This window comes from Nematolebias whitei, chromosome 3, assembly GCF_014905685.2.
Source record: "Nematolebias whitei isolate Nwh7 chromosome 3, NemWhi1, whole genome shotgun sequence".
NCBI lineage: Eukaryota > Metazoa > Chordata > Actinopteri > Cyprinodontiformes > Rivulidae > Nematolebias > Nematolebias whitei.
The window spans coordinates 31,372,406-31,383,368 of record NC_056500.1 but is presented as its reverse complement, the minus strand read 5'-3'; the positions used below and the strand labels follow the sequence as shown (position 1 = coordinate 31,383,368).

Here is a 10,963-nt window from a genome sequence, read left to right as displayed (position 1 = left end):
TTCTCGTTAACTCTGTTCCTGTGTCAAATAAGCACGAGATCCTGAACTGTTTCAACAAACATTTTGTTGCTTCTAGTTCTTTATTTGACAGAGTAACTAATGGAAAATCAGCCACTTCACTTAATAATCAAACTTCTACTAATCAAATCCCTCCTACAAGTCAATCCTCAGTTAATCACAGCTTCTCTTTTTCTCCATTCTCAGTCAGTGAGGTCAATAAACTGTTAAAAGATCTTGACCCTAAAAATCTGCAGGTCCAGATGAACTTCCACCTTATTTCTTAAGGCTGGCTGCTCATATCATCACAGTCCCTGTGACCCACATCTTCAATCTCTCCATAAGACAAAACTCCATCCCAGACACTTGGAAAACAGCCTTTGTTCTTCCTTTGCTGAAGGGAGGAGACCCCACCTCATTGAACAACTATCGACCAATCTCTAAACTCTGCATTTTAGCCAAGGTTCTAGAAAAACTGATAAACTCTCAAATCAAAAATTACCTGGACTCATTTAACATCTTACCTCCACATCAATCTGGTTCAGGAAACAACACAGTACAACCACTGCTTCACTGAAGGTTCTTAATGATGTTGTTGAAGCACTGGATGCTCAGGATTACTGTGCTGCACTTTTCTTAGACCTGTCTAAAGCTTTTGACACTGTGGATCAGAACATCTTGTGTCATAAACTCTCAGAAATCGGTTTCTCAGAACACACCATTGGTTGGTTCTCTAACTATCTTTCAGACCGGAGGTAATGTGTTCAACATAATGGTACTTCCTCCAGTTATTTAACAGTCAACAATGGTGTACCACAAGGCTCAGTCTTAGGACCCACCCTCTTTACAATCTACATACATAATGTAGGTAAAAACATCCCTAATGCATCCATACATTTCTATGCTGATGACACAGTTGTTTATTGTCGAGCTAAAACTGTTGCTAAGGCTTTCCAGCTTTTGAAATCTGCATTCAACTACATCCAGCCAGATTTGTTCCACCTCAAACTTGTCCTAAATGCCAACAAAACCAAAGGGATGCTTTTTTCAAATAGGAAGTTGGTCCCAGCAGTTCTTCCTCCGATTTTATCCTCAAATGGTGTCCCCATTGAGTTTGTTGATTCCTATAAATATTTGGGTATCTTGGTCAACTCACATCTTTCTTTTAAGCTCCATGTGGAAAACTTGGTAAAGAAACTGAAAGTTAAACTGGATTTCTTTTTCAGAAACAGATCCTGTCTAACCCTGAATGCTAGAAAACGCCTTGTATCTGTGACTTTCCTTCCCTCCATTGATTACGGTGACATTATTTACATGAATGCTCCTACAAGAACCCTGCAGATGTTGGATGCTGTCTATCATGGTGCACTAAGATTCATAACTGGCTGTGATTATCGTACCCACCACTGCACCCTGTATTCACTGGTTAACTGGACATCATTAACTTCACGCAGACTCTCTCACTGGTACATTTTCATCTTTAAATCACTTCTTGGTCTGCTGCCTTCATACATCTCCTCCTACATGTCTCTGCGTGAGTGCAGCTACAGCGTGCGTTCTCAGGACATCATTACCTGCAGTGTTCCCTCAATGAGGACTGAACTAGGCAAAAAGGGCCTTCTCCTACTCCGCTCCTGTTTCCTGGAATATCTTACAAAAACAGTTGAAGCTCTCGACCTTGACCTCTCTAAGTGGCTTTAAAAATCTGTTGGACTCCTGGCAGGGACCAACGCAGACATGTTCCTGTTTTTAGTTTTCTACATTCGCCTTAGAATCTAGCTGTTTTTTTGTTACCTTTTTCTTTTAGCCATCCTATTTGTAAAAAAAAAAAAAAAAAAAAAAAAAAAAAACTGCTGTATGACTTTTTATAATTGTTTATTGTTGATGCTGTTGTCCATTGTTGTCATCTTTCTTTGTTGAAATCAGGTCTCTTGTAAATGAGTCCTCGAGGCTCAATGGGATTACCTGTCTAAATAAAGGTTGAATGAATGAATGATATTCTGCTTCAAATTAATCATTTATTGTGTTTAGCTGGGCAATCTGTTTTTTTAATAAAAGAAAATAGAAAATACAAAGGTATTTAGTTTATTGAGTGAATGTATGTTAGATGGCAGTGAAATTTAGAAAATTATGAAAGAGCTGCCATGTAAAATCTTATGAGGTGTCAAATTGGCCAAGCAGACACGGTAGCTATGTTTGGTAAAGTTAAGCCTAAAATCTTTTTTGATGAGAAAATTAAATCTAACTTTTGTTAAGTATCATTTCATTTCATGTAAAAATCAAAAAAAGTGAAAAATAACAGACCTTAGTTTCAAAGTAAGCTGTTGGTTTACGCTACAGTAAAACATTTTAAGAAACTGCGTAGTGCTGTCACGTGAGCTCACTTTTACGCTACTATTACGCAATTTGCGCAGCGACTGCTGTCATCTCGCCGCAGTCACCGCACCACCATCCTGGTCAGTTCAGGGGAATTACTTTCTCTCATCGCTGCATTCTCAAAGAGCTGATTCTGCTCTACAATGGGGAACAGAGACGACGAATATGATTTCTTGTTCAAGGGTAAGTGGAAGAGATACTTCACCTCCATGGCTAAAGATAAGCTAGCATGTTAGCTACGTCAACGTCAGTAGTCATCAGTGGCAGCTAACCGTAGCTAGCTACGTCCAGTCACTGTTTGTAGTTTACTTACTTCTCTCTCGAGTCGAAACTTTTTATTATTTCGTCTTGTTGTCTGTATTTGTCTTCCTGTGTGGATACATATGACAGAAACCGGTGACTGGGTTCGGAAAGCTAATGGCTAAAGGCTGGGCGATTATTCCTCATTAAAAACATAAACATCCACTCTTCACCTTAAAGTTTAGGTAAAAGTTTGTTGAACAAGGAATTGAACATTTGGACTATCAGAAGAGGTGTATTCTCCTGAGAATGCTTCATCAGATGTTTTGTTTGTAATTCCTTGAAGGAGGAAACTTCCTGTGAAAAGGGAAAGAAGGAAAAACACCATATATTTTTGAGCAGGCTTCTTATAACCACAGAACAAACATGTACTTTAAGCTCACTGCTTTGTTTCTGATGGTTGAAGCCGTGTTTCCCCACGAAACAAATCCAAAGTGAACTGACTGGATTTAAAAAAATCAAATGTTACACAATCATCACACACCAGGAAGTCCAGTTTCCTGTTAACATGTTCTGTATGTGTCAGGTGTAGGCCCTAACCTTTAACACAGTTTGATCCCATGTTACTAATGACAGGTGCTTTCAAAAGGTCATATTCTCTATAGACCAGTCACTATGAAGGGCCAGGTAGTTTATCATGTGAAAAGTGTAAATACCTGTGTGTTTGAATGTGGGGATTGGAGTACTTGATGATTTTACTAGTTAGGAATAACATTTAGATTAATGTAGTATATACCATTACTGTTATACTGTAGTATTAACATTTTACAGGTAAAGCCAAAGTGGCTGCTGGACACTGGCCAGAACATAATTAAAGCACAACAGGATGACACAGAAGCCTCGAGAAACTGTTGAGTCAGACTTCCCCAAAAAGCAAACTATCAGCAGCGTCTTCCTGATCGCCTCCTAACAGGACACAGTGTGAGATAACGGCAGTCAGTAAGAAGAAAAGCAGCTTTTTCACCTTGAAAAAAACAGCCACGTCTGCTGTGGACTCATTTACAGTGTTGATGGTTGCTGCTGTTTGTTGATGAGCAGCAATGAATTCCTGGCCGTGTCACAGACTCATTACTAGAAAGCTTAAAAACCAACGAGGCATTGTTTGGAGAGCAAGTTTGAAGACTATATATATATTTTATTTATTATTTCATTATCACTTTTTGTGTGTTTCTAGTTGTACTTATCGGAGACTCCGGCGTGGGGAAGAGTAATCTTCTGTCTCGATTCACAAGAAATGAGTTCAACTTGGAGAGCAAGAGCACCATTGGGGTGGAGTTCGCCACCCGCAGCATCCAGGTGGACGGAAAGACGATCAAAGCTCAGATCTGGGACACCGCTGGACAAGAGCGCTACAGAGCAATCACCTCAGCGTGAGTGTTTAAAAATGTTTACATGTTTATGATAAAAACTCAGATTTTGTGCTGGAACTGAACTGGTAGTGTTTTCTCCCCTGACCAGGTATTATCGAGGTGCAGTCGGGGCCCTCCTAGTTTATGACATCGCCAAGCACCTGACGTATGAGAACGTGGAGCGCTGGCTGAAGGAGCTGAGGGACCACGCCGACAATAACATCGTCATCATGCTCGTGGGCAACAAGAGCGACCTTCGCCACCTCAGGGCCGTGCCCACGGATGAAGCTCGAGCATTCTCAGGTAAATCATACTAAGGGTTGTGGTATGATGTTGGCTTTTTGTCACAAAATGAAAAATAATTTCCATCATCTCTTCCTGCAACAGAAAAGAACACACTCTCATTTATTGAAACATCAGCGTTGGACTCCACAAATGTAGAAGAGGCGTTCAAAAACATTTTAACAGGTGAGAAGACTCTGCCCTTTCTAGAATAATGTGCTGCTGGCCATTCTCAGTTATTAAAAACAAATTAAATAACTAAACAACAGGACTATTCTGTAGTTGGCCTCCTATTTGGAGGAATAGTGGAGACAAGATTAACCCACAGAAGGACAAATAAGTGAATTATAAAAAAATGATTGAAAAAGAAAGACCGTACCTTAGGCAAAAAAAAAATCAAAGCAACCTTCAAGGATTCAAGGTTTTTAAATTGTGTACACAGGGTCCCAGTTACATCCAACAAAAGTATAAAATATAAAAGAAAAACAGTCATAAGATCTAAGATATGAACTAAGAAAAATGTTAATAAAAACACACTAAGCACTTGTAGCATAAAATAGTATAAAACAGTACACTGAACAGCAGCACGAACATGAGTCTGTGTGAGCAGATGAGCACGAATGAACACAGCAACATGAAACAGATCAGCAACAACATGAAACAGATCAGCAGCAACATGAAACAGATCAGCAGCAACATGAAACAGATCAGCAGCAACATTGAAGCAGATCAGCAGCAACATGATGTGATTTTTCACAGTGATTATCCTGGTTAGATATTCATGAGTCTAACAGCCTTAGGGTAGAAGCTGTTCCTCAGTCTAATGGTTCTACACTTAACGCTCCTCAACCTCCTTCCTGAGGGGAGCGGGGCAAAAAGTGTGTGTGCTGGGTGAGTGGGGTCCTTCATGATGCAGGTGGTCCTCTTCCTGCATCTGGAGGTGTAGATGTCTGTGATGGTGGAGAGACTGACTCCAACAGACTTCGATTGCTGTTGGAAAAAAATCAACCACCTTACATAACTGCTTAAAATACCTTTTTTAAAAATGCACAAGAAATTAGAGCAATCTCAGCCTGAAATAAAAAATAATAAATTTAATAGATTAAAAAAACAAAACATTTTAACTCTTTTAGAAAAAAAACACCAAAAAAAAAAAAACCCTCCACATAAAAATAAAATAAAATGGCAAAAATTTTATATTTTTTTATGTCAATTTATTGAAGAAAAAAATCCCAGTTAATATGCCGTATTTTATTTAATTTTAGACAAGTCCTTAGGTCATACTAATGTAAAACTTTCAGTCTGGAGTTGTGTGAAGACCCTGCACATCAGACAGAAACGTTTCTGTGTTTTTGGTAAAACTTGTTGTCTGACATGGAGTTGTAAAATATTTTTTAATTCTAAGTTTTTAATTTATTTTTTCCAAAACTCTTACTCGTGCACGCCAGTTTCTTTTTCATTTTTTGCTTTTACTAACTAGAACATACTATCAGCTGTCTGCTTTTTACATCCTGATCTCACTCAAACCAACGGGACTAAGCTGTTCTGAGCCGTGGAGCATCCAAGTCTTCAGCCTGCTTCCATGTGGAGCTGCTTTTTTATACTAGATGTTTACTTGTGCAACATGCAAGTGTGTTTCTGCTCTGTCCATCAAAACTAAAACTTTTACTGGACGAGATGAGAAGCAGAACTCAACAGCTGGGATAGATCTTTAGTGGTAAATTGAGTCTGTAAATTTAACAGAGGCTCTCAAATGTAAAAAACATGGCCTCACCGAGTGAGCTAATAAAAAAAAAAAAGTAAATTGATAAAAATAATTAAAAAAAAAAACTTTCCTGAAAGGAATGCATTATTTTTGATATAATTGTGGCATCAGAAAATGCATTTATGTTGGGATCTTCCTATGGTCATTTTCCCTCTGAGGACCCCAGAGGTTAGTAATGTTACTGTGCACATTCTGACAAAATAAAAAATAAAAGGATATTTAGTCTTTGTCAGCTGACAGCCCCCTAAATAAAGAAAACATGAAAACAGACAAAAATAAATGTGTGGCTGATTTTTTCCCCAGAAGACCTTCTGAGGTTTGAACATGACACATGTTGCACGTTGACAGATTTTTATTTTATTGTAGTTCAGTTATACGTCGATGTCGTTTTTTTAAAAAGGCTCATTTTTATTGTGTTGAAACTAAAGTGCTTTTAAAAGTCATTTATGCCCTCCATCATCACACTTATAAACCTTAGAGGCCCAAGAATTAAATCGTACGTTGTGTTTTTGCTTTTTCCTCCAGAAATTTACCGCATCGTGTCCCAGAAGCAGATAGCGGACAGATCTGCGCACGACGACTCTCCGGGTAACAACGTAGTAGACATCAGCGTCCCACCAACTACTGACGGCCAGAAGGGCAACAAACTTCAGTGCTGCTAGAGCCTGTGACACTCCATCTGAAGAACTCGTTCCCGTCTGCAGATTCACCCCACCATCACGCCACCCGTGCACTTTTTCTTCCCTGCTGTTCCCAGCAACTCCACTTTGATTCTTTTTGTTTATTCTTATTCCTCGCTCTGCTTTCTATAAGTACTTTTTAAAAGTCACTTGTGCTCTTCTCTCCTGTGACGAGAGGAACATCTCAGAAGCCTTTTTGTCCGTGGATCAGTTGAGTTGATCCTGGAGTCGGTGTGAAGGTCCCTGATGCAAGAATGAGACGGACGCTGCTGTCCTAAAAGAGCTCGTGGTGGTTAGGAAATACATTTCAATGGTTGTGCCACTAGATGGCGCTGAACAACTGAACCGTCACAAACCGACCTGCTGAAGCAGTATTATACTTCTGAAAGTGTGGCTCTTTAGTTCCACCCAAAATATTCTCACTATGTATTTATTAAAGAATATTCAGCTTCATTCTCGGTTTATGAACAGTGTCAATTTACAATAAAATCTTAACAGTTGGTCATATTCACTCATTCTGTGAGAATATTTTTGTTTCTTGTTTACATTAGATTATTCTCACTGACTCATACAAATGAGGAACACATATTTAGCTCATTTTGTCATGAGAATGGTCCTCTGTAAAAAAAATTGGTGCCCCTTCTCCCTTCGGTGGCCCCACCTTGCCCGACAGTTTTATGTACACAAAAGATTTTTAAATCGGGTCATTCCCTAACTCGCTGTAATTGTCAAAATGACCGATATATGACAACGTAATCTGAAATGTCAAAACATTCCTGGATTCACCACCGTTGGCCAAGTCAGACCTAAAAGTTGCAATGTGGCAAAAATCTGAGAACGATCTGAAGTAAATCGTCCTACTAAATAAAATGATTTGCAGATGGACATCTGACAAACTCTTCTGACTGATGCAAACTGAGTTCACGCGCTTGTTTTTACGAGCAGTAAAAAAGCTGCACAACAGCTGACTTGTCCTTTTACAAAACTCTCAGCAAAGAAAAGATGCCGGCTATAAACTGAACTGGTCTGAGAACAATTCAGTGTTTCTAAACATTTTTTATGTATTTCTAGAAGCACCTCATATAAGCAGTAAAGTGTTGGATCTAATTTGATGGTTCTATCAGGATCAGGGCAGCTTGTCAAAGATTTTCAACATCAGATCAACTTTATCAGACTAATAAATAAAATGGAGGTTTATGCAGAGAATTACATTTACATCGCTGTGAGTGAGCAGTGATTTTGTGCACTCTACTGTTACTGGAGTATGTTTTATTTCAAGTAAAAAATCTGAATGTAATGAGGATTAAAATGAGGGAACAATGCACCCTAACCTCCTGCAGTGACTGGATGGGTTCCTGATGTTAACCTCTGTGCAGCATCTGGAGGTGACTTTAAAACGTATTGTTGTTTTGTAACTTTAAGAGGTTTGGTGAAAATGTGTCCAAACCTCAGTGAATGACTCCGTATCAGCTGATAAGTAATCCCATTACTCAGTGAGTTAGTATTTGATTAGACAGTCGCTCTTTGCCCAGCTGGGTCACATGCAGCTCAGCCATGACTCAGATTATGTCACACTCAGGGACTGGACTCTGGCCTGCAGGACACGTGTCTCTTTGCTCAGGATTTGTTTGCTAAAACCAGAGAGGGACCTATTGGAGAGTGCCAGCTTCTCTGTTCTGTTAAAGACAAACCTCTGCACTGGATCAGAACAGCTCTCAGCTCAGACGACCAGCAATAAAGAGGCGTAGGTGAAGGCATTTGGTTTGGAGATCAGCTGAGGCCCTAACAGGCAGCCATGCGCCTCGCAGGGTGCGCAGTGCTCCTGTCTGTCCTGCTGCAGGCTCTGGTAAGATGAAATCTGCACTGAAACTGGAGCAGTCCAGCTGTTCTGTTTAGTCCTAATCTGTCAGTTGTACTGCTATATTCATCATATACTTATTATTTGTTTGTACAATAGGCTTGTTTTGAAATGTGTTTTACCAGGTTTCTTTTTGTTCACCAGTCTTTGCCTGCAGAGGACTGGCAGAGAGCCACGTCTATTTATGAATTCAATGCAACAGACATCGATGGAAATGAGGTGTCGCTGGACAAGTACAGGTAAACTCCACAGTGACGCAGTTTCTCCTCTCATCAGCCTACAGTCTGTTTCATGCTGTGCCTGTCGTTTTTTTTTTTAGGGGTTATGTTGTCATCATCACCAATGTGGCAACAAAATGAGGCAAGACCCCCGTAAACTACTCTCAGTTTGCTAAGATGCACGTCGAGTACGCTGAGAGAGGTTTACGCATCCTCGCCTTCCCCTCCAACCAGTTTGCAAATCAGGTACTAAACAAGAGTCATTGTGTAAATGTCCAGTCAGTGTTCACACCAACGATTTCTTGTGTTTACAACCCTCTGCATTGACCTTTTTACAGTAGTTCCATTGGCGTCAGAAGAGTTTGTAATGTGGGGGGGACAAACTGATGGTGGGGGTCTGGGGGTCCTCCCCCCCCCAATTTTTTTTGAATAGATGCCATTTCCTGCATTCTGGTGTATTTTAACTAAACATCTATGTTAACCTACAAATGTAAACATTTGAATCAGTAACTACTTTAGAGAGCACGACACAAGAAATAGCCTGACCAACAGCTCCCCTTGTTTGACTAGATCAGCATGCTCCACTTCTCTCACGCTCCCCCCCCCCCCTCCCCCGGCACAACTGCTGGCACCAATGTGGCACTAAGCTAACGTGCATCACAGAGGTGTCTCCCCTTCCTCCCCCCGCCCCCTCAACCTTGGAGAAACACTGCTTGCAGTGTGGTGAGTTGTTGTAGGAAACTAAGAAAATCCGGAGTGGATTTTTAGTAGGACCCTGTGATGGACTTGCGACCTGTCCAGGGTGTACCCCACCCCTTGCACAGTGATTGCTGGACATGGGCACCAGCGACCCCCGTGACCCAAAATACCACACCATACCATACCATTTTATTTATAGAGCACTTAAAACAGCGACAAGCCCAGCCAAAGTGCTGTACAGACAGAACAACAGGTAACACACAAAGCAAAATACAAAATGAAGTAAATCAGAAATATAGACATAAAAACGATGTAGATAATGACGACAAACCAGTGTGGAGCGTACAGGTTCAAAACACAGATCCTCTGGTGTTGAATGCTACTGAATAGTAGTGAGTTTTTAAACGGGACTTGAAAACCGAGAGGGAGGGGGCCTGTCTGACAAGCAGAGGTAACTCGTTCCAGAGTCTTGGTCCTGCTACAGAGAAGGCCCTGTCACCTCTGTGCTTAAGACGAGTTCCTGGAACTGTGAGGAGCAATTGGTCCGCTGACATCAGGGAACGTGGAGGGACATACGGTTGTAGCAGATCAGAGAGATAAGGGGGGGGCGAAACTGTTCAGTGATTTGTAGACATACATGAGTATTTTGAACTGGATTCGAAAGTGAACCGGTAACCAGTGCAGGGAGGCCAAAACTGGTGTAATGGAAGAAGCGAGTAGATAATGGATGGATGGACTTTTAGTGGTTTGAGCATTTTCCTATTAATCAAGTGGAATAGATTCATTCACAAAGAAATAGTGTGAAGTGAACTAATATTTCATGGTAAATGAGGGGGTCCAGACAAATATTTTTTAATTGTGAGGTCGACGTGCCCCCTTCACCTATAACTATGGAGATGCTTATGACTAATACACATGACTAATGTCAGCATTTTGAGATGCAATGGTGTTTCAATGAACCTGCTTCTGGTTCTGTGAAACACTCTTAGTCTAAACCGTGTTCATTGTAAACCTATGTTTCAGCTGTGCTCTGCAGTCCCAACAACACCTGGCAACATTGCACATGGAGGCATTTTGCAATCAAAATATAAAGTGTCAGTGAAACAAAGTTCTAAATACGTTTGTATATAAAAGACAATAAAAAGCAGGTGTAAAGGACCAGAAGACTAGGTTTGAGCACTGACCTTGATAAGTGAAAAGAACTGAGTTGTTTTGAGGCATGGCATCTGATTTAATGCATGTAACAGTAAAAATACCAATACTTTGAGCTTTAATCACTCATATTTAACATGCTATATACCTTTTGTATTGTATAACATCTTTACAAATATTTAACTTTAAAATATTTAATCATAGTGGTTTCATGGTGGTATAATGGTGGTATCATAAAGGCATCATGGTGGTATGATGTTGCCATCATGGTGATATCAAGATGGTAT

At 40.2% G+C, this 10,963-nt stretch overlaps 2 protein-coding genes across 2 annotated transcripts in view; both read left to right on the top strand.

Annotated features, from left to right (window-relative positions):
• Positions 1-2,404: 2,404 nt before the first annotated feature.
• On the top strand, positions 2,405-7,247 carry LOC119430727 (ras-related protein Rab-11B). Its single transcript, XM_037698200.1, has 5 exons — positions 2,405-2,556; positions 3,848-4,043; positions 4,132-4,325; positions 4,410-4,490; positions 6,595-7,247. Exons 1-5 carry the CDS (start codon positions 2,517-2,519, stop codon positions 6,729-6,731), a joined length of 648 nt encoding a protein of 215 aa, XP_037554128.1. The 5' UTR covers positions 2,405-2,516; the 3' UTR covers positions 6,732-7,247.
• A 1,063-nt stretch (positions 7,248-8,310) lies between these two features.
• The window catches only part of gpx4a (glutathione peroxidase 4a), a 5,568-nt gene continuing 2,915 nt past the window's right edge, over positions 8,311-10,963 (top strand). The window contains exons 1-3 of the mRNA XM_037674820.1: positions 8,311-8,595; positions 8,752-8,846; positions 8,927-9,071. Coding sequence (XP_037530748.1) covers positions 8,545-8,595; positions 8,752-8,846; positions 8,927-9,071 — 291 coding nt within the window. The 5' untranslated portion in view covers positions 8,311-8,544. The remainder of the gene's footprint in view (positions 8,596-8,751; positions 8,847-8,926; positions 9,072-10,963) is intronic.

Bases quoted from the DNA above. Each gene is read 5' to 3' on its own strand.
- LOC119430727 (XM_037698200.1), top strand. From the start codon at position 2,517: ATGGGGAACAGAGACGACGAATATGATTTCTTGTTCAAGG. The intron at 4,326-4,409 runs GTAAATCATACT...TTCCTGCAACAG, and splicing joins TGAAGCTCGAGCATTCTCAG to AAAAGAACACACTCTCATTT. The intron at 4,491-6,594 runs GTGAGAAGACTC...TTTTTCCTCCAG, and splicing joins GTTCAAAAACATTTTAACAG to AAATTTACCGCATCGTGTCC.